The sequence below is a fragment of the Molothrus aeneus genome, chromosome Z (assembly GCF_037042795.1).
Source record: "Molothrus aeneus isolate 106 chromosome Z, BPBGC_Maene_1.0, whole genome shotgun sequence".
Classification (NCBI taxonomy): Eukaryota; Metazoa; Chordata; class Aves; order Passeriformes; family Icteridae; genus Molothrus; species Molothrus aeneus.
The window spans coordinates 7,391,452-7,414,861 of NC_089680.1; the positions used below are offsets into that span (position 1 = coordinate 7,391,452).

The 23,410-nt window shown below is 41.6% G+C and overlaps 1 protein-coding gene across 3 annotated transcripts in view; it reads left to right on the plus strand.

Annotated features, from left to right (window-relative positions):
* Window positions 1-1,758: 1,758 nt before the first annotated feature.
* Window positions 1,759-23,410, plus strand: part of UBAP1 (ubiquitin associated protein 1) — a 33,798-nt gene continuing 12,146 nt past the window's right edge. For all 3 annotated transcript variants that reach the window (XM_066569432.1, XM_066569433.1, XM_066569434.1), the window contains exons 1-2: window positions 1,759-1,876; window positions 19,204-19,244. In XM_066569432.1, the coding sequence (XP_066425529.1) occupies window positions 19,211-19,244 (34 nt within the window). In that variant the 5' untranslated portion in view covers window positions 1,759-1,876; window positions 19,204-19,210. The remainder of the gene's footprint in view (window positions 1,877-19,203; window positions 19,245-23,410) is intronic.

Here is a 23,410-nt window from a genome sequence, read left to right on the forward strand (position 1 = left end):
CCATGGTGTGCACCAGCCAGCCTGCTCCTAAGTTTGTTATCAAAGTCTCAGGAATTCATCAAGGTTACTGAGACATAAACTGTGATAAATTAAGAAAGAAGAGGCTGAGAAACCTAATATCAAGACCACAAGGACTAGATAACAGGACTGTGAAACACCTGAACTGTAACCAATCACACACTCTGAGAAGTGCAGGCAGAAAACGAGTGAACAAGACAAAGGCACCAATCAAGAAGTGTGTACTTAGTAGTTTGTAGAATCTATAAATATGTCCGTAATGTAAACAATAAATGGCCTCTGCTTGATCATATTGATTAGTTGTTCAGGAGTTCTGAATCTCCCACATTTTCTCACACATTCCTCCTGAGAAATCACTTACTGCTGGGGAATTAAGGAGACAACATTTGTATGTATTTGCATTTCATTGTATCCCTTTGAGATCCATGTGGAAGGATGAATGCTTTTTCTGATGTCTACATGGCTCCTACACTCTTTTTCTGTGGTTTCAGAGGCAAAGCTTCATATGATCCAAACCCAGCAATCACTGCTTGCCAGTGGTATTGCTGGGTAGAGAAACAAGGAAAACATGTGATATGCAGACTGGCTTTAAGGAAAAGCCAGCTTCTGACCACCTGATATCTGATGGTGCCTCAAGTCACATGGAATCAGTACATATTTTCCTGATGTGTACAACATTGGTTTTATGACCTTTATTCTGTGTTTTCATCCAACTAACCCTATGGCAAGGGTGCTGTGAGAAGCCAAACTGAAAAAGAAACCATAAAAGAACCCCTCAGGCTTTCCAGCTTCCTCTGAGTGTACAAGCAATAATTCTAGTTTGGCTGTTTTCAGTCGTGATTTACCATGACTAACTCCCCTCTCCCTATCCACCCTCACACAGACAACTACTACACCCATTTTGGACAAAACCCCTCCATTTCAGAACAAGGACCGCTCAAAAACCTGAAAACCCAGCGGGAATGTCCCTGAGCCCCTGGGGAGGGTGAGGTGGCCGTGGCAGCCGAGGGAAGGGGCTGAAGGGTGTAGGATGAAATGGCTTCTCTGTGTCCCACTCACCAGCCTCATCCAGCCCCTTGGGGAGCCCTGGCACAGCTGGGAGAGGGGCAGGAGGCACTGCAGGAGCTGGGAACAGAAGCAGGGACCGGAGCAGGTAAAGGAACAGTGACAGGGACAAGGGCAGGGACAGAGATGGCACAGGGAACGGGGCAGGGGCAGGAAAAGGGGTAGGGATAGGGACAAGGACAGGGATAGGGATAGGGACAGGGATAGGGATAGCGATAGGGACAGGGGGAGGGACAGGGATACAGATAGGGGTAGGGACGGGGACAGGGATAGAGATAGGGATAGGGACAGGGATGGGGACAGGAGCAGCAACAGGGGTAGGGAGAGGACAGGACAGGGGCGGGGATGGAACAGGCACGGACAGGGACAAGTGCAGCGACAGGGGCTGGGACAGTGATGGAACAGGGCAGAGTGAGGGATGCAACACGGACAGCGGCTGGTAAGGGGATGGAAAAAGGGCAGGGATGGGAGAGGGACAGGGTCACAGCTGGCAAAGGCAGGCGACAGCGACGGGGACGGGGACACGGACACGGACGACGCACGGACACTCCCTCCCCCGCCCCCAGGGGAGGCGTGGCTCTGACTTCGCCCCGCCCCTCCCTGTTGCGGTGACGTCACCGCCCACCGCTCCCGATTGGCCCGGCGGGCGCAGGTGACGCCACAGCGTGACGCCATCCCGCCGGCGGGGCCCAGACAAGATGGCGTCGCCCGGGTCCGGCGGCGCCGAGCGGGGCCCGTAGGGACGACGGGCGGTGACCGCGGCACGGCGGGACAGCGGGGCCGAGGGCCGCAGGTACCGGGCTAGAGTGGGGGCGCGCAGGTACTGGGTGGGGCAGCGAGTCTGGAGCGCCGCAGGTACGGGCGGGGTTCGCGGGAGCCGCAGGTACCGGGCGGGGGCAGCTGGGGACGGACCGCGCCCCTTCTTCCTCTCCGGGGACAGGGCCCCTCCGCTCCCGCTCGGTAAAGCCGCCCTGGGGTGCCGGCACTCGGCCCGGGGCTGGGCTCGCGGAGCAAGGCGGGGTGACGCTCCTGCCCCACAGGCTTCTGCTTTCCAGCAGTTTCCGGGACCGCCGGAGTTCAGGCAATGTCTTTCTGCCGAGTAACCCCTGATGAGTTTGCCCTTGATGAGTTTGCTCAGTGGCTGTTAAAATCCGAGTAAGCTGCTGGTGTCCGTGATGTTCGGAAGTGCTTCCTCTCAGTAACTAAATCGGTGAAGAGCCAAAACAAACATCTGATTTTCTTTGGGGGTGTGGTGTGTGTCGAGTCTGCCTTCAGGTAACTTGTTAATTTCTGCGTCTTGTGCTGTGCAAATCACGGTGCTCATCTTTCCTATGCTGCTTGTGACTTTAGAGTTCTGCTAAATCACGGGGCATTCACTCTTTGGCTGCGTCTCCTTGTAGGCTAAAGATCTTTATTTCGTGGGTTGTAGCCCTACACTTCTCTTTTTATGCTGATCACCAGTTTCTGGATCTTTTCCAGTTAGCTATTCTGCTTTTGACTCCATCTTTCTCAGAGTATGAGACATCCCATGGATGTATACTTTGGTGTAAGAATATTTCAGTTTAGTTGATTCAGCTTCCTGATAATGCTTTGTGATCCCTTTAGTTCGGTGCTTACTAGAAAAAAGAGATTCAGTGCATTTATTTATGTTTAGTGTAATTCAAGGGCTGTCTTTCTGTGTTTTGATACTCAAAATTTATCCTACTAAAGGGATACATTTGTTCTGTTGTTTTTTTTTTTTAATTAGTAAAAGAAATGACAGTAGATGGAGATGAATAGCTGCCCTATTCACTGTTTTTATTCCCCACATCATTAAAAAATCCAAAGAAGTGAAAAACATATAGAAATGTTACGACACTGATGTTGTCTCATTAGAGTGGAGATAAGCAGATGGACTCTGGCACTTGGCTGTGGAACTATTATAGCTGCCATCCCAGACCCAGTAAAATGAATTTGTGTTGGATTTAAGCACTTTGAGGTCGATATTCCTACGTGACTCACTTTGGCAATTGAGTGTTGCCAAACTCAGGGGCAACTGGGTTGTGCTTGATGGTGTAACTTCAGTGGCTGTGCTGCTGATGCAAGGCTTGCTGCATCCCACAGCCTGTTAAGGGGCTAAGAGGTTTTTGTGGGAGCTTGGTGAGAGGGATCTTGTTCCTGCTCCAGCTGGGATCCAGGGTGTTGAGGAAAAAGAGGAGGTGCTGCAGCTAGCCAGATCTCTTCATCACCTTCCCTTATCAGCCTTGGAGCATGGGACCATCTGCTCCTGTGCAGGCACTCCTGGTTTTCTGGCATTTTTCAGGCAAGAGTGGGGAAAGCCTGTTTTGGCCTCCTTCCCTTTTCTGCCCAGGATAATCTGTGTAGCTGTCAGCAGGCACGGGCAGTAGGGTGGGTTGAGGTGCTGCCCGTGGCAGCAGCACGAGGAGCGTTTTGGGGCGTGTGCGGGGTGGTGTTGGGTTACAGCACCACGAAGAACTGCTGCTCAATGACTTCAGTTTCCTGTACACACAGAGCTACAATTCAGAAGTGCCAGTGGTTCTTAAGGTTACTGTTTCCACTGCGTGGCTTAAACCTTTTAGGGAAAAACCTTAATTCTAAGGGCAGGGAAACAAAAAAGTGTGTAATTTTTAAACAGCTTTTGCAAGTTTATGGGTTTAGTCTCAGGAAAAAAAAACTGAAAGTGATGGTCCTTTCCTTGCCTCACCATCTGTACTTGACCTGATATCTCCTTCTTTTTTTTTTTTTTTTTTTTCTTTTTTTTTCTTTTTTTTTTTTTCCCTGTGCATGCCCTGTGACACAAAGGAGTCAGGGAAGAAGTTGCTGCTGCTAAAGTGCTAATCAAGTGTGAGCTGAAAGAAACAGACATGAAACTCTAAAAGGGAAAACCAAAAATTTAACATATGTGAATCAATAGGTGTTAGTTTCTCTTTAATGAAGAGAATTTAAAATTTCAGAATATTGAAAAAATGAGTATACTGGTCAGCTGGGAGATTTACTGTATAGTTTATGTTGATGGATAGAAAAATCAATGGCGAAAGATCATCAAAAACACGTGGAAGAGCTCCATCTCCATTATTCCATTATGATGTTTTGTTATCCTGGAGACAAAAACCTGTAACTGACAGAATGGAGTCAGGTTTCTGGACCAATCCAGCCTCATCTGTCACACTGTGACAGCTGGAGCTGCTTTGGCTGGTGCTGGGGGCAGAAGTGCTGTAATGACACAGAAGGTGTCACCTTACTCATCCTCCTTTTTAATTTGTGTAAGCTTATGGTTTCTTGTTGCTTTCACAAACTCTAGGGATTGATAATTTTGTTGTCCAGTTTAGTTAATTGATAATTGTTGTCCATATCCAGTCTCTGCATCATGAGTTTTTAACAGCAGTCCGTTCCTGCATTTTACAGTTGATGCTGGGTTGAATATTTTGATAAATTATCTGTGAGAAATTTAGTTTTCCTTATTACTTCTTTCCAACCTTCTCTGGTATTTTGTCTAGCATAATCACTCCCAGTCTCTTCAATCATGAATTCCAGAGTTTCAGCTGTCATTTTACAGGGATCTCTTCCTAAAGGCATGATTCTCTATTTAAAATTGATCAGTGCAATTCAGATCAATGTCAGCGTAAGGAAGATCTAGTGGAGCCATAATTGGAAAGCTCTGAAGCTGTTTGTGAAAACAGTTCTTTGAAGGAGAGGCAAAGAAGGGTTGTTTACAATTTATAAATAGTTTTCTTGTTTGAAAAAGTAGGTCTTCTAGGATGCATCAAAGGTTTGTTTCTCATCCCTGCATTGTGTGTGCTGACGCTGCTAACTGGGAAGGCAAGGCTATTGATCTTGCAGCACACACCACTCTGCAATCGACTCTTGGGATTAGTGCACTGATCGATACAAGCCTGAGCTCACAGTTGTTGTGTGTTAACTACTTAGGCAGGTAATCCTCTCTGGTATGCAAGTGCGTTGCTTAATGCTTTGACCCTCTGACTTGGTTTGAATAAGCTCATGTTCTGTGTCCCTAATGACCTTTTGCAGTCAGTGTAGTCTTGTGCTGAGGTCTCCATCAGAACCTGAGCACTGGGGGCTTTCCCTCTCTCAAGTCTTAGATTTATTTAAAACCCTTTTGTGCAAAGGGCTTTTTTTCTTAACTGTTAAGAAATGCTGTCTTTCCTGTGGATGGGAAACTTTTAAAGGACTGATTGTATGACCAGTCTCGGTTTGGTTTGTATTTTTTTTTGAAAGCTACAAGATCTTTCCAGAATCTCTTAAGCTTGTAATGTACTTGGTTCAGAATATACAGAATTATATCAGAAAGGGAGCACAGTGGTTCAGAATATACAGAATTATATCAGAAAGGGAACACAGTATCATTGCTCTAATTTAGACTTAAATCTTCCCTTCTACAATGAAAGCAGATTGGTTCAAAATGCCATGCTGCGATAGTAGTATTACAGTAACTGACTGAGCTTATTTATTCTCAGCTGCATTTTGTGTCAGAAACTCTTACACAAGAGTAACATTTTAAATCAGAAGAAGGTGAGTTCTATCCAAGATGTAGTCAGCTCTTCATCTGGAGGACTATCTGCATATGAGTACAATTAATGTATTTTGCTGGTGGGTATACAGGAAATTAGTAGTAAAGAGTTGTGAGCTCTTGTCTGGTCTCTGTTACTGGAATTCGGTGTTTTTGGTAACTATATACTAGATTATGTGAAAGATTTTATTTTTAAGCCCCTTCCTTATGCATACGTTTGTGCTTGCACCATTTGTCATCTCTAGGCTAGCAGCAGAGGAAGCTATGACTGAAATGACTGATGAGATTTATTCCCTGAATTTCAGGAAGGTGTGTTTCAAAGGTGTGCCTGTTACCAGTTGTGCTGTGTCATGTTTTAGCCCTGTGCCTAATTCAGACACAGGGAAGTGCTTGTGTGTTCAGTTTGGTACACTTCATCAATTGTGAGCACTAAAATAAAACTAGATTCCTAGTTTATTAACACTCTCCAAAGTACTTGCTTAAACTTTCAAGTGTTTCCTTCTGTGATACAGCAAAGCCACTCTGGGTTCCACCCTAATGACTAATACCCTCATGTGGTGTCCTTGCATAGTACTGTGTCATAATTTGACGTAGAAATATAGGCACATGTAGCACGGAAGGGACTCTTGAATAAAGTCACTATTAATCATCTGGAATAAAACTGTGTTTGATGAAAAAGGCCGGAAAAGCTTTACGCTGCATAGCCTCCGAGAAAAGAATGTGTTCTTAATCTTTTAATTAAGTATTATGTCACCACAAGCAGTTTGTTGACAGTCTGACTTCTTGGTAGAAAACAGGTGAAGGATTATTGAATTTCATTTTGCTTGCTATGTTTGTAACAATATACAAAATAACTGTTTCCAGCAAGTACCTTGATATTCCTTACTAAGAAGAGGTGGGGAAAAAAAAGTACCTGTAGTTAGAGGTATTTTTATTCTTGCTTGTGGGAGGGAGCCTAAAACAGCCTGCTGTTTTCTGTTTACTTACCTGGAAGTGAGTGCTTAGAAATTTAATGTCTCTTTTGCAAAGAAAACCCAAGAAAAGACAGTAAGATGGCTTGTTGCTTTTAACTAACACTGTTGAATATTTCTGAATTTGTATGCAAAGAGAGAGCTATCGAATTCAAGTGTGAATGTGAAAGTAATACTGTTACAGTCTGTAATCTCATCTATATGAAGGTCTTCAACTGGAAAAGCCTTAATAAATGTACCTTAAAGAATCCACAGTTGTATTATAAGATGAAAAATAAATGAAGGAAGGCAAAGGTGAAGAAGTTGGTTTTGAAACGAATGGTGAGGTGGTCTGAGCTGCTTTTGAAGTTGGAGGTGGACTCTGGGAACTCTGAAATGGCTGTGATGGCTGTTTTTGTGACACAGTAATGTCACCCTGTTCATACTGACCTCCCATATTGCATACACGGTTATTGTACAGTTCTGAAAGCCTGTCTGTCTCTGGGGATGTTCTGTATGTGTTCTGATATTGGAGATGAACACTTGAAATGTGACCGTGTTTAGTGCAGGGAATCTGGCTGTACTCTGGGTAAATCAGTTATACCAAGTAATGGAAAGGATTTCTCACTTTCCATTCAGGCTGGGAGAGAAGCTGTGTATCCATTTTATGCTGGTCTTCACTGAAAGCAAATTTCTCCTGTAATTTGATGTTCTTGCAGGAATCTGAATATGATACTCATGTTCTGTTGTTAGGCAGCACTGGATTAATTTCCTAAAGTAAGCTGGATTGAACCAGACATATGGGTTATGAGAAGAGCAGGCTGGGACTGATTCTCAGGTGACAGTAGAAAATCTGATAGCTCAGAGGAGGAATGGTCAGCCCACAGTATTGCCACTTCTTAAAAAAAAAATCATCTTACTGCTGTGTCATGGTTATTATGGTGGTCCACTGAGAGAGATCTCTGTGCTGTCAGCAGTCCTGTGTTCTTGCCAGCCTTAAATGTTTGGAGAGGAGAATCTGTGGGATGACTTTGGTGGTCATGGGGCAGCTTCATCCAGCAACCTAGTCTGGTTTAGTTATGAAATAAAGTAAGGCTAGATTGCTGAAACTGAGTCAGATCTGTCAAAATGTCCTGAGAAAATTAAGCTAATGCATCTCTGAAGGTTTCTTTTTGCACATAAAATGAGCCATTTCTGTTTAGTTATTCATTGCTTTAAGTGTTCTGGGACTTGCATTCATTACTGTATCTGCTGAAGAACTTTGTGATGTGCAGGGGAAAAGTTTGTACTACTAAGTGAGACAGGCTATATAGTATATAACAAAATTACAGACTTAAATTAATTGGAAATGGTAACTTAAAAATAAAGTTTGGACTACACCAAACTTCATATGCAAATCTGAAGTGTATCCTTGGGGCTTTTATAGTGAGATGAAAAAGACTGAATAGGAGTAATTTGGTAGGGAATAGATACTGTTCCAAACTTGAGAGACTGCAGTGAGATTCCTGGGGTAGCTGTGGGTTTGGGATTTGGGAAATGCAGGTTGTGTTCTGACTTTGCTGCTGGCTGAGCTGGATGACTGTGAGGAAACTGCTTCAGCTTTGTGCATTATTCCTCAAACCTGCAAAGCAGGGACAGTTTGTCTGCTGGTTAAGTGCCTTGACAGGTATTCTGGAGTCTCCTGTAAGAGCTATGTGGTGCAGAGGGTGTAAGGGAATGTCAGCAAAACTACTTTGCCCTCAGGGGAAAAAAAAAAGAATGAGAAGTGTGTAATTCCTGGCATTATAAATATCCTGTAGGTATCTAGATTTCATCTGAAAGCAGTGTCTTTCCTTGTCTTTAGTTTCTTTTCTCTTTTCCATTCCACTTGAGCACTGGAAGTTCAGTATCCATATGCCCTGTTGGGAGGCTTGTAATTGTGTGTCTGTCCGTCTCTCCTACTACCTTACAAGTCTGTGGATTTTGTTCTGTGCATTTGTGATAGAAAGTTCACTCTATAAGTGCAGACTTTTACACTACTTCTTAAACTTACCTGCTGAAATATTGGCAGGGTTTGCAAGTAGGGTTGCAGTGCTGGGAGGGCAGACTTGTTGTCTTACACAGGGGGAAAGCACACCCCTTCAGTTTGTTTTAAGTGAGGAAATTTAAATCTTAAAGCTCATTTTAAGTGGAAACAGTAGGAATTAAGATAGGTGGGCAAGGAGATTATTTTATGAAGCTTGGGGATCTACCAAGTACCTTGTGTGAATGTGGCAGGGAGGGAGGAATGACACCTGTGGTACAGAAAGGCTTTCTGAAGCATTATGTGAAGGTGACTATAGCAGCTGGAGCATCCTTGAAAAGTACATCTCAAGGATTGAGTAGTTGCTTTGCTTTCCCTCTTGGAGGGTGGGGGTTGTTGGTCTGCATGTTTGTGTATCTTCACTGCTGGTAACCTCAGCTGTAGCAGTTGCACACACAGAGTAAACCATGTTTAACAGATCTGCAGTCTCTTCGGTTTTTCCTTGCTTCTGGCTTCCATTCCTGAATTTTTCAATCTCTAGTTGGATTACAGGCTGAACCATATTTCAATTTAAGCAGCCCCTAATAGAGGGGCATTTGCTATTCAAGAAGTACAAAATGAAGAGATTGCAAGGAAGATGTTTGTGCTCAGGACTGAGTATGCTGCCCTCAGGTAGTGTAGGCCCATGAAGTTTTCTGATATAAAACACAACAAGTAGTTCCTTTACTTATGATGCTCTTGTTTTGTAATAGATCCGCTATAGCTGAGGGCAATCTCAGTTTCACTTCACTATTCAGAGGCAAATTTTTATTTTTCTACACTAGACAAGCTTGCTCAAGGCAACTTACCTTCCTGTGTTCCAAATTAATTGTTTCAGAAGTATACTCAGTGTGGGTACCGCCAGTTTGCTGAGCTGTTCAAGTGTCTGCTGCTGTTTTCATATACCGAGCATTTATTTTTTTGATAGCTGGTAATGATACTTCTGTTGCTGTGTGTTTTTAAAGGGCAGAACATCATCTTTATATCAGTTCCAGCCACTCCAAAGTTTACAAGCCATTGCAAGAAATAATGAAGAAATTACTCTTAATTTTAAATCCGTTTCCTGCTCTTAATGCTATTGTGCACCAGTTCCTTGTTAATTAAAACAAGTGAATTTTTTTTTCATTTGAAAACATGACTTCTGGTAGTGAAATTTAATTTGGTGCTATCTACCCATAGTATTTCCCATCTAGCTCATCTTTTTATGCAGTCATTCAGTCCTGTTTGGACTGAGTGGGAAAACTTGAAAGCAGGATTGACTGATAGTATGCCTGGAGATGAAAAAAGATTGGTTTTAGGCATTACTGCAATGGGACCATCTTTTCACTTGCTTGATACGTTTTTTTGAATTTCAGTTTGACTCCTTTGTTCTTTTGAGTTGGTTAGGTAAGGAGTATGTCCCTGATGAGGCCTCAGCTCAGCGAACACATGCCAGTAGCTGAAGTGAGTATTCATGAACAGTGAGTGATAAGGGTTTGTTTTCTTCCTGGTCTTTTAGTTTCATCCTTCAGTGCCACAAAACCTGGCATGTGATACATGCTTCTGTCTATGCTTGTTTTCTTGCCTCAGTCTTGGTAAGATGGGTTAGATGAAGACAGATGCCTGTTGGCTAAAGAGGAGTGACACATGAATTAAGGACAAAATGAGTTTGCATTGAAAGCTAAGCCAGTACTAGTGATGATGTGTTGGAGAAATGCGTAAACCCCAGAAAATGTCAAATAAGCTTGTGAGGAATGTCACACCTGTGACACCTAGGATGCAATTCAGGTTTCTCACAACAGCACTGTCACGGCAAAGGCAAACCAAGTCTCATGAGGCATGTTTTGAAAATCAGTGAGATTTAAGATGCTATGAGCTTATATTGTCACTTCACAAATGAGTGTTTTGGAAACCACACTTTTCCAGGTGTCCTATGACCAGCTCTTAGTTCCTTCAGGAGTATGAAGTGTTTAGGACTTTTCCTTCCATGTATCTCAAAGTGTGTATTTGGAGAAAGATTAATCTATGGTGAATTGGGATGTTTCCTGGAAAATGGCAACACTGAAATATGAAACCGAAAAGAGGGAAGATTGAGACTGAACATAAGGAAGAAATGAAGGTGGTGAGGAACTTAACAGGTTGCCCTGGGGAGCTGCGGATAACTCATCCCTAGAGCTGTTCCAGGACAGGTTGGATGGGGCTTTGAGCAGTCTGATTGAAGAAGAGATACCCTTGCCTGTACAGAGTGTGTGGACTAGGTGATCTTTGAACATCCATTCCAAACTGAAATGTTCATGATTGAATCAAGTGAGTTTGCAGGGAATTTATATTCTTAGAATGTGCCTCTTTTAGTTGAGAGAAATAAGATGTGTCAGTGTGAAACAGGGACATCAGATGGCAGAAATAGTTTAACAGTTTTAACCACGTGATGGGAGAGATCCTTTCAGGAATGGGAAAAGGCTGTTGTTGGCCTGATGTTTGTTGAAATTGCTTGGGCTGAGTGTGCAATCAGGGTCTGAAACAGTGGCTCCCATGCTGAGTATCAATGTTTCAGCCTGCTTGCTGCAGGATGGGCAGGGTTGTTTGGAGGTGGAATAGTTAATGTTACAGGTTATTTTTTCCCTCAGTACCATGCCGAATTTTGTTGGGAAAATGTTAAATGTGTGGTAAGAGTGGGTAGTGCATGTGACTCAAGTATAAAAGGAAAAATTAATACATCTATAGTAGTATAACACTGTTCTCATTATTCTTGTACAGTACAAGAGGCACATATTTTGGCTGAGATCCAATACATGGAATTGCAAGTGATGTTTGACCTGCTGGCAGATTTTATTTTTCCATTTAAAAACTTTGGCCAACTGCATTTCTTGATAGATTTTTGTCTGCTTTGTTAAATCAATTCCATAAGTGTTAATATTTCACCAAATTTATAACCAATACCATAATTATGAACAAATGTTAAAATTTCTCTTCTGAGCTTTTACAGGGAGAAGATGACAACCTTATGGCTTTCTTTGGAATGGACTTTTTACATAGCAGTTTAATTGTGGTAATGAATTGTTTAAATGAATTGTTATGGTTAATAAATAAATATTGAAAATTAATGACTACAAATTGCCTTATGTACCAAAATAGTTTGAGTTTTTGTGTTGGTATTGGTATTTGAGTTTTTGATTAGGTCCTGGTACGGTCAACAGAGTTGAATTTATTTCGAAGTATTACCAGGTCAGCTACCTGTTACCTCCCTTGGTTAAAGACTATAAGAACAAAAAGCTTGAAACTGCAGAGATTGTTATTTTTGAATTAAAAATAGTATATATTGTGATTAATGGATTAAAAGCTGTTTTACTCTGTTGTGCATTTTGAGAGTGTCTGTCTAGCTCTCATTCATAAGTGGGACAAGTCTGAAATATTAATAATACTCAAGTACTTCAGAATCAGCTTGTTACATATTGAAGTACCACTGCAACAAATAGAGCAGCATTTTAATTAGTTTAGGATATTCTGGGTTGCAGGCATACATTCTAAATGTTCAGGATATTCCATGCTTTTCCATGCTTCGTTACCAAAAGAACATTAAGTGGGCTATTTTGTTGTTGAAACTAGTAAACAGCAGTTTCCCTCAAGAAGAGTTATATTGAAATATTAACTTTCTTCTAAAGTGCTGTGATTAACGAGGGAAGTTGATGCACATTCTTGGCTCTAGCTAGTGCTAAGATGGCTTAGAAAAAATTGACTCTTTTGTAGTAGTATGAAATCTTATGATAATTAAGCTGAAGTAGCTACATTTGTTGATAGTTACCAGATGCTTACCATCTGACAGTTTCAAACTCTCAAAACTGGTAGGTATTTGTTATCCAAACTTTAGATATAGGAAAATAGCAGTTAAAAACAGTTGCTCTGCTCATCAAATTTGGGACTTGTTTCATTACTGTATTGAGATTATTGCAGCCCTCATTACTGGTATGAGTCCTGGGTCATCTTTTTCATTTTTTTCCCTAGAATGTAGGAATTGCATAGCACATTTATATTTTTATCTCTTGAATTTCTGTCTTGCTTCTCTTGTGCCTCAAGGAGGGGAAGTTAGTCCTCTATTTCTAGTTTACCATTCTTTTCCTCAGTGATATTGTAGTTTGTAGATTAGTGAAGCTGACCTTGTAAAAAAAAAAAAAGACCTATCTTTTCTCTCAGCTGTTCTGTTTATGTGATCTTTAAATGATTTGGGTAAAAATCACTAATCTGCATTCTGAAGTCCATATCTGTTCTTGGATGAACAGAACCTCCGCTACTGCCCAATTTTCTGGAGTCTGGAAATCAGTCCAGCCTTAGATGTTTGTTACAGATGGTTTTCTCTTGTGACAGGATTGAGTTTTCTGGAAAGAGTCCTTTTTAAAGAGGTAACTCATTTGCTGCCACAGTTAAATATGATAGGTGCATTTATAATAGGTGCATTTTCCATGCTGTTGTTTGGCATGTCAGTGTCTGGCCAAAGGAAAAGCTTACCTTGATCTGCTTTGACCTCAGGGCTGCCTGTAATTACTTTTCTGTTTCCTTGTGCTGTTGCCTGTGAAACTTGTATTTGTAGAGGTTTGTGTTGTGTATAAACTTCAACTGTGTTGAGAACCTGTATGGCTGATAAGTCACAAAGTGACTAAAAAATTGGTATATTAGTGTGCTTCATTTGCACAGCCATTGTAGGGTTGTCCCTGATTTCTGGGTGAAGTGTATGGCAAATTACCTTATGTTTCGAACACATAGTCGGGATCTTACAGGAATGGAGCTGTCTGTTACCAGTTATGAACCTTAAATCCTTAACCAGCCAACCACTATGTGCTTGTAACAAGTCCAGTGTCTTTAATGAACAAAGTGGGACATGATATGAGGTAACTGGAACTGCAGGTGTCTGATGTCAGTGCCATGAATCCATACGGAATGACAGAGAGCTGCCATGCCTCTCTCAGAGCGTGCGGAAGCTCCCAGCAGAGAGGTCCTGGAGCAAAAGGCTGATTACCCACTTTGTGACTTCAAATTGTGTCACGTTAAGCAGTGGCACAATTTGAAGAATCAATGTCTCCTGATGTTTATCACTGCTAGGAAGATGCAATCAAACATCCCCATGAAAGACTCCATAATGGATGTTGTGACCATCACTAGTGTTGTCTTGTAATCCAGTAATGTGATCAGCACAGTCCTGTTTGCCAGGGTCTTTTCTCCCTTTCTTTCCTACTCATGTATTTGAAAAATGAAAAATGCTTTAGAAAGTGCCATTTTATTTGTTCCTGTCCCTCTGCCCCTCAATCATTGCACTAGTTAATAGCAAGCTGCATTAGTTTGATGTAGGCTGCTCTTCAGATTTAGATCTCTCATCACAGCTGCTTGGACTGTTGATCCGTGGGATATGTATGCAGCAGGGACACCTCACACTTTCCTCCCGCAAGCCCCCTTTTGTCTGTGTGAGCCCTACTCTGAATGGTTAAATGTAGGATGATGGTCACTTGTATTTGTATCCCATAAGATAAAGATATCATTAGATTTGTTTTAACTGGTGTCCCTTGAAAGTTGGATAGCAACTTTATGAGTGTTGTCTTCAAGGAGGGTTTGGTTTGTTTATGTCCATCTTAAAATTGACCAAGAAATTTAATTTATTTTATCTTCTGGATTAAATGCTACCACATCTCCTGTGGTAGCACTTAAGAGGAATTACTGTAGATCAAGTTAGAAGTTACTTTTCTGTTAAGACTAGTGAAAGAGATGGTTTTTCTTCTCTCTTTTTGTGGGTTCTTGGTTTGGGGGTCTTGGGGTTTTTTTTGGCTGTAGTTTTTGCTTTGTTTTTTATTGTTGTTTTGCTTGATTTGGGTTATTTTTTTGGTGGGGGAGCTGGGAGGGAGTGTTTTGGCCATGTTGCAGTACATGACATGTAGTTTTACAGCTTTATCCAGAGAGCTGTTACCAGTGGTTTAACATCATTTAACATCCCCTTGCAAAAACATCCGTTTTTGCAAGGGGAGTACCTCCATGTGCTCTTGTTTGCAGAACTCTTAGAGGTACAAAGCAGAAGTGATTGCTGCAGGTTTTGGGGTGATGCCATCTCTTTGGATACTGCAGTAAAAGCATGGAATCTGTTTTCTACTGGAGTGAACTTAGCAGCTTTTTGGTGAGAGAGGTCATAAGAGATCTGAGCTGTGTAGCAGTGGTTGAACACTTAGAGAGACAGGAAGCTTTGATGAGAACTTTTGTTTTGTCTTAGCAACACGCACTGTTGACTTCTGTTTTTGCTGTTTGAAGCTATATGTACAGAAGCCTGATGTTGGTTTTAGCCCTACACTTGCACTGAAACAAGTAGGTACAGTGAAAACTGAACACAGTGTCTAAATTTTGAACACCTGTGATCATTAGAAATCAATCTCTTGAAACAAAGTGATTTTTGCTTTTTTCTTTACTGTAAACCCAGCAGTTCATTAAACAAACATAGGCAGGAAATTTCTTTTTACATTTTCAGCCTTATGTTTGTAGTTTTCAGACTGAATGGTGCATCCTTTGAAGTGTGTAGGCTACACAATATGTATTAGCAGGTGAAATGGAAGTTGCAAGATCAGGTCTCTTTCTCTGAAAATCATAGATGTGCTGATTTGATTATGGTTGATAACTTGAAGCATTTTCAAGTTTTCTATCACCCATAAGTTATTAATTTTTCATTTATCAAATTTTAGGTGGAAATGACTTCAGAGAATACACATGCCTGGAATGTAGACATGTTTGCACCCTATACTCAGAAATATAGCAGCAGGAGTCCAGTTCTTATTGTCAAATAGTTAAATTGGTTTAAGCTATCATGAATAAAGCAAGTACAGGTATTATTAGTGGTAGGATACTTCCAACTTGCCTAGTCAGAACTCCTTCAGAAGAAAAGGAATGAAGAAACACTGAAATAATAGCAATAAACCACCCCTGCTTCCCAGAAGCTCTTAAAGAGTCACTCTTTGTAATAATTTTTTTGTTCTCTTCTGTTGATGAGTCTCTCCCTTTGGCATTGCCTCTTGCACCAAGTCATGCTTTTCTCTGTTCTCCTTGTCTGGCAGCACAACTAAATGCCATTCAGGTTTAAGTGATGACGTGCCCAGTGAATTGCCTTGGTCACCTCTGTCTCTTCAAGCCATTCCAACTCATCACCTCTCTGTGCCAGTTGTCGCTGTCATCAGTTTTGCCTTGCCACTTCTGTTTCTGCATCTTTGTGTTGTTGTTTGTTGTTGTGGTTGTTTCCCTGTCCCCTCTCCCCTTCTGTCATGATCACTCTGAGGTCCTCTGCCCTCATCCTCGCTCTTGCTATGCTTTGTTACTCTGACTGGCTGGTTTTATGAATCCTGACCTGCTGCCTCAGTGTTGCTAAGTAAAAAATTATACAGATGAGTAGGGAAGAGTTCCCATCAGGTTGCTTCAGTTCCTTATAACTTTTAGGTTCTTGCAGCCCTGATCCTCTCCATGGAGAGTTGTCCAAAGCCAAGAATGCGGGAGTGAAGCTGGGGAGGTCTACATTTATAAAAGAGAGCTTGTAGGTGGCTGTAAGAACATCCTGTAGTACTATGCAACTAACTGGTTCTTCTAGAGCAGGAAAAGAGGTGAAAAAGTTTTTTCTGTCCTCTGTCAGTTTACAATGTGCAGTAAGGTATCAGGCCAAATCTGTGCCACCATGTGCTGTTGTGGCAGTGCCCTTCAGCATCTTGTTCTGGAGTCTGGAGACCAAAGGAAACCGTGGTAGAGCTGCACTTGTCCATCATCTGATTTGGAATGAAGCTTTGGAAGCAGTTCAAATTTCAAATTAAAATTCGAAATTAGTGGAAACAAAAATCAGCAAACCTTTACTGCGCTGTGTAATTAATGTTAAGATAGTGCCCAGAATCATAGTAACAAATGAGTAACTGCCTAAGTGCATGCAGATACTGTTTTCCCAGCTTGGACAATAGAGCAACAGCAATATGCTTTTAACAGTGGTCCCTGACTAGCCTGTCAAATCCATTCAGTCATAAGACACTATTTTAATTAAACCTCCTTTGGGAAGGTGGTGATGAAATGTGGCTGGCAGCCTGTTCTTGTGTTACAGTGTATAGTGCTTAACGGTTTTGTTTGCTGGCAAGTGCCTTGTGAAGTAATGTTGTCTTAATAAGTGCACACTCACAGTGCATCAGCAAGACCTGTGTGATATAAACTCAAATGCTATGTGAATCTAAAGTGACTGGCTCTTGAAATGATCAATTTCATGACTAGCTTGCTGCTGATGTGCCTTAGCTAGTTCTGTGGTTAATTAAGGTGTTGCATATGGCAGAGGGATTATTTTTCTGTTGCATCTTGAAGGCAATGCAGACACTAGGTCAGTGTTAGGATACTACAGGCTCAGCAAAAGCAAGATACATGTATCTTATGTGGGATGACACTGAGACTTTATGCCTATCCAGAGTGATAGGCTACTGCAGAACTCCTTGGAAGCTGGATGTGCAGTTTTGGCTTGTTGGGGTTTATACGCGTTGCCAGTTGTGTCCCTGGGGCAGTAACCTGTAGTAACTGGTGCTGCTTTGAGCAAGCACCCTTATTAACTGAAGCTGGCAAAGTGAGGAAGTTACTTTCTCTAATCAGAAGTTTTTGGAATCCTCTGAAAAATTCTGAGGTAGTGACTAGAAAAAAAACTTTGAGAACTCAAAAGAAGTGTTGGAGGTCCCAAGTTAAGTGGAGAGTAGGCAGTGTTTGCACACAGTCTCCAGTAACAAACAGGGGACTGGTGAGGATGTGAAGGCTGTATGATTCTACATGTCACCTGGCTTTTTCACTAAAAACAATGCCTAATTGCTACTCTCACACAGAGGAACTACCAAACTCAACAGCTTGTCTGGCAGTGAAACCTGGGTCTGAAAATGTAACTATTTTTTGGGGTGTTGTCTGCAGTCTGGGCACTGGGACCTGTAAGGCTTGTTCAGCTCCAGTGGTTGACATGCAGCTTTTCTGGGTAGTCTGGTGGCTTTGCCCTTGACATCCTTCCTTGGATGGCAGGGTTGGCACTGTTTCACCTTCTTTTCTTTCTGTCTTGGAAGCCTTAATGTTTTGTTTGTTTCTGAGAACAAGGTGCCAGAACCAGTTTCTGGCTTAGTGGAATAGTTTCAGACGTAATAGCACTGCTGACAGAGGTTGTTGAGTTCCTAAAAGAACCTGACAAACATTAAGCAGGATGACACACAGTTTTTATGTGCATCATGCACCTGGACTTGCCCAGCATGACTCACTTCCCCATGGCCCAGCATCTGCCCACTGTGTTTCACAAAGTCTGGTTGCACGTGGGTGATGTTCGTACAGCTTTGGCTTTAGCTTTGTGTAGGTTTCCCATTAGCCAGGGCTGGTTCACTTGTTGATTTCAATATAATGTTGGAAGGGATCTTTGCACTGCAAAAGGTATTTTCCTAAAGTACTTGAAACTGGCTCTTCTTGTCCCCAGTCCTGTCAGCAGCAGCAATAGCTAAGCTGTGTAATCCTCACCTTCCTTTAATATGTAATGTTGGCAGTTGGAATCTGCAATGGGAACAATGCTCACAAGAGTCCTTGACAAGAGGAATGATGGGCATGAATGTTAGATCTGTCCCATGTTGTTGTGCTCTGCTGCCTGTGGGGATGTACCAGAGGTCTCCATGGTTTCAAAGAACAGCTATTGGGCATTTCAGTCTGAGATGGAGAACTTCAGAGACAAAGGGCAGCTCTTTGTCTTTGTCATGCTACAAGGAACACTTAAAAATAAATTGAGTTATTCTGGAAATTATGCTGTAGTACTTTGTGATGTACTTCTAATCTAGCAAAAAACCCCATGTTATTTAGTATACCATAAGCATCCTGGAGCAGAGTTTTAGCTGACAGCTAATTCTGTCTTGATCAACTCTTTTGGTGAGCCAGGCCTACTCTCTGTTAAAAGCTGGCTAGCCACTTCTGTATTTAACATCTTTGCCATGAATGATTCACATCCACATTTTTAAAGTTGTTGCTAAGTGTTGTAGGCAGTGGATGGGGCCTGTTCTCATTGGTTTTTTGTGTGTATCCAAGGTGTCTTTCTCATGGTACCATTTATTTTACACCTGTTTTATGCATTTCCCAGTGTGTCTAGATGAGTGCCATGCTGCTAACTGGCTGCATACCCAGTGCAGTAGTATCCCTTTTTTAGAGCAGCAGGGATTAAACTGAAGAGGATCAGCGTGGTATTTCCAGTAGGAAGAGCTATTCTTAATGCCAAGAGAGGCAGGGTCTACTTCATGAGGCTGGGACAGAGTGGCCTCTGTGTGCTGTGATCTGTAACTCTGTCTTCCTGTTCACCCTGGTTGTGTCTTGCCTGTTGGCCATTTTGGTTTTCTGAGGCTTTCTTGAGGCTTTTTTTTCCTTTATTTTGCTGTTTCAATTGGCAGACCCTGGTCTAAGTTATTTCTCTGCTCAATTAGTTTCAAGGCTAAAAAATATGTTGCTTATCTGTGTTAGGAGCAGGCACATGAGGTGTCTGCAATGTGTTCCATAACCTAGAGATAAGACTCTGGAACTGCATAGACACAATCTGTGCTACATATACAAAATTGTTCAAGCTGTTTTAAAATGTTTTTCAGGTTCTAGATGGCTTCTAAGAAGTTGGGATCCGACTCTCATGGTAAGTGAGATTTAGCATCCTTGTCTTTTCAATAGGATGAATCCTGCTATTGCTGCTGACTAATGTCCTAGCCTAGACTGTCCATAGAGACTAATCTGTTCAGCCTCTGAGTAGTTTTTTGTTAGGAATGAAGTGCCTTGGCTTTCTTCATGCATAGTTGCTTGCTGATGCTGTGTTTGCCTGTTCTCTGATTAAACTGAAAATCAGTCTCTGGCTGTTCCCTGTTCCTTCATGGTAGAATAACATGTTCTCCTTCCCCAACAAATTCCCCTTCAAAATTAAAGCTGATCTGCTCTGGTGCTTGCTTAAGTGGGCTCTAGATCTGGAGCATCTTCCTATGGAAGTCACATGAGAAGTTGAATTGAAAGTGAAGCTTTTAATACAACATTGAATTATGCTTCATTTTTGCTCAACCATGAATTTCTCTCCTAAATTGGACAAACTTGATTCAGAAGACAGATGAAGAAAAGACTATTTTTCTGTCTTCTGCATATGAGATGCATAAAGTCATGCAGGTGATTGGTATCATGAAAGTTATTTGCCTGTAATGTCCTTATTTTTAAGAAAACGGGGTGTAATTTCAGTGTAATTAATGTTGCTGTGGAACATTAAAGTTCAGTTTGTTGTATGCAATATGGATTCCTCAAATCAGTAATCATGACTTTCCAGGCTATCAGAACTAATGCTTTTAGAAATTCAACCTTGTCCTTCTGGATAATTTTTGCAATAAAGGTGTCCTGGGGAATTCAGTTTTTCCTGGAGCTTTTTATTTAGTCTTGCAAGTGTGAAGTTGAAGTAAGAGTAGTACAAAATAAGAAATGTCTCACTTAAATACTGGGTTAAGGATAAATAGAAATAGTGTATCAAAACTTCTTTTTTTGATGGTCTCCTTCTTTGTTGTGGCCCAGTGACTTTGCTGCAAGACAACTGATTCTTTCATTTGGTACTTGACAGCTATTCAGTAGTTGCTCCTGTGTCTGAAAACAGTTTCTATGAACACTCTGATCTGCTGGTCTTTTATGTCTGTTTTGATTTTTCTCCTCACCTAACCAGACTAATAAAGGCTGCTCAGGGCCAGAATTCAACATGTCTTAAATATTTCCCAGAAAAGTATGGTGTGGTGGAAGATGCTTCTGGCTTCAAAGTAACAAGGTCCAAACAAATGGTGCTATGAGCTGCCTGGTTGACTTGTGTGCTCCTTTGTGTACCCTCTGTTCCTAATCACACTGTCACAGTCCTGTTTCTGAGGAGCAGTGGACCAACTTCCTTGTCTTAATTATGTCTTAAGAGATCAGCAGGGCAGTTGTTTAAGTCTACTCCAGGGTTATCTCACTGAGTGAATTCTGGTTTACTGTAGAGCATCCATCCCCATGGCTGCCTTCAGCTCAGTGTCTCTGGCAGGCTGATGAAATCAGTCAATATTGTTGATGTATCTCTTGTGATTATTGTTGAACTGCTTATTAGAGGTCAGAGGGCTGTCACTGAATCACAGAATGCTTGAGGCTGGCAGGGACATCTGCAGATTGTCATGTCCAAACCCTTGGCAGGGTCACCTAAAGCAGGTTGTTCAGGACCATGTTCAAATGGAGATGAAGATGGGAACACAAGGTATGAGTGGAGGGAAAGGAATCCCTTTTCCTACGTGGATTATGCCAAGTGTGATGCTTCAATATTTCAGTTGTATTTTTGCTGTCGCTATACAATTTCAAAGCTTTTAAACTGATTTCCAACAATTAAGTAAGTGGTTCATGTGACCACAGCAACTAAGTTCCTTTCACGTGGTTTCAAAACCGTTCCTCATTCACGCCTGTTTTGGTTGTTTTGTTGTTGTTGGTTTGTTTTTCTGAAGTGTTTCCACTTTAGTGCCAAACTGGACACTTCTATGAGTTACACTGAAGTGGAGAGAAATCCTTCTCCTACAGTAGTTTGTTGTGCCAGGAATGTAGTACAGAGGTCGGGCTGACAAGTACACTTTTGCCAGGCCTATTCTCAGAAATTACTCAGTATGTTTTTAACTGATACAAGGATGAAGTGGCTAACAGACTTACTAAATAACAGTTTGGTAAAGACTTGTTTCACTTAAACCTGTGACTGTGGTAACAATGTCTTTCATAATACCTTTTTTATATAGGTTTTTCTTACTGCTCTAGAATGTGGAATTTAAAACAATTTGCACCCTTTACTCCTCAGTGTGTGTACTTGATCTGCTTACAGAAAGAAAAGGATTCTTGGCTCTCTGGATAAGAGTTTAGCTTCACGAAGCTAGTACTGTTCTGATTGGGCTGAATTTTATGTGCAGAGGTATTTTGCCTCAGACTTTTTGCCATCAAATGTCCTAAACCATTTGAAGTGTTTTTAATATGTGCTTATTGGCTTTTTCTCATATTCAGGATGAGGTTGTTAGCAAGGGTTGTTATTAAAAAAATCAGTATACTGGGGAAGAAAGTAGGAAGTTTTTATTCCTTAGTCAAGCTTCTGGGGTTAAGCTGGCAGCTTAATAATGCTAGTTGAGTGTGCTTAGTATTTTTTATTTGCTGTGCAAAACAGTACTACTGGTATTAAAACAGCAAAGTTTGTGCTTGTACCCTCTGTGGCTGGTATTTGCTTCAGGCGTAGTTGTGCAAGGGGAAGTGCCTACTACATATTGTCAGTGGGTCTAATAAGAAAAGGATTTGCATGCTGAACAATTTCAGCTGGGAAATCCATGTGGAGAAGTAATCTTGCTGCACTTGGATCATCTGGTATAGAGCAGGACTTGTGCCAGTGGGACTAACAGGCTGTGGTAGCAGCAGTTGGCAGATCTGATTGTCTCTAACCTGGCTGCAGAGGCTGCCACAGTTATTTCTGTATAAGCAAATGCTTTGGCATATCAGGCTCTCAAGTTGGCAGCTCAAGCACAACTTGAATCCTGTGTTGCAAAGAGTGGTAGTGTTGGCCAGGTGAGGTGCTGTCTGGAGGCCATGCTGTGCAATGCTTGAATATGTGATTCTCAGTAAGGATCACTGAAAACACTGTCGTGTTCTACCTGGAGTATTTTTTTTCATCCTGGAGGTGCAGGAGGGATGTAGGTCGTTCATCTTGATAATTTCAAAGTGTCCTACCAGAACTCTGTGACCACCCAGTGTGTGCATAGTATGAGAGCTCAAGTAATGAGAGCATATAAGCCTTTAACTGCAAATTGACAGGATGTTCTTGTTTATGAAAGCTGCTCAGCCTCTGGGAGTCTGTGGCTGCCTTGTAGATGAATCAACATGAGGGAACACAAACAGTACTTATACTGCCATCTGAGTACGAAAATGGGTCAGATAAAAGCAGCTAGTCACAGTTCACTGAGTGAGGAGGGCTTGGTCACTGAACACCATCTTAGATGTTGCCTTTAATGTCTTTCTGTATCTGTGTCACTCAGGGAGAAGCTACAAGTGAGGCCTAGAGTCACTCTTCAGATTGTTACACGTACCAGAAACCTTGCCTGTGATTCCAAAGTGATTAGATGAGTGATCCAAGAGACCACTTTCAGTTAATGGAAAAGCTGTTTTGTTTATATTTTGGGCTTTCTCATACTTTTTCACAGTTGCTCAAGTAAAGCACACAAATACTCTGGCTGTTTGGAGGTGGTAGAGCTCTAAGTGCTTTTTCCTTGGGAATTTGCTGGAGAAATGTCATCCTAGAAAAAAACAACAGATGTAGGGCCTGATAGAGTTAGATTGCCTTATTTCAAAAATTAGAGTTGCTGTGTTAATAGCCTTAGTATTTCACTGTGTTTTGTTTAAAGTGGAATGGCTTTGCTTCATTGCTTTACATTTGTGACCACTTTCTGTCCAAATGCTACATACTACTTGTATGTCAAAACCTGGATTGTAGTTTGTCTTAGTTGTTCTAAAGCTGAGTAATTTTAAAATCTACTTTGAATATGACAAAAAAATGATAGATCTTTTTATAGAGATAGAATACAGTCTTCGGGAGAGCTTCAGCATCCAGTTGTGGAGGGATAGTGTTGTCACAAAGGTTGTGAGGGGGCTTGCCTTTATTTTTTTTCCTTTTTCTTTTCTTAACAGTTATGGGCTCGAATTTAGGAATTAAACAAACTCTGACCCAGCTCCCTAAACTAAGAGACACTGAGGTCCAAACAGCTTCAAACTCCAATTGTGTTGTATATCATATCTACA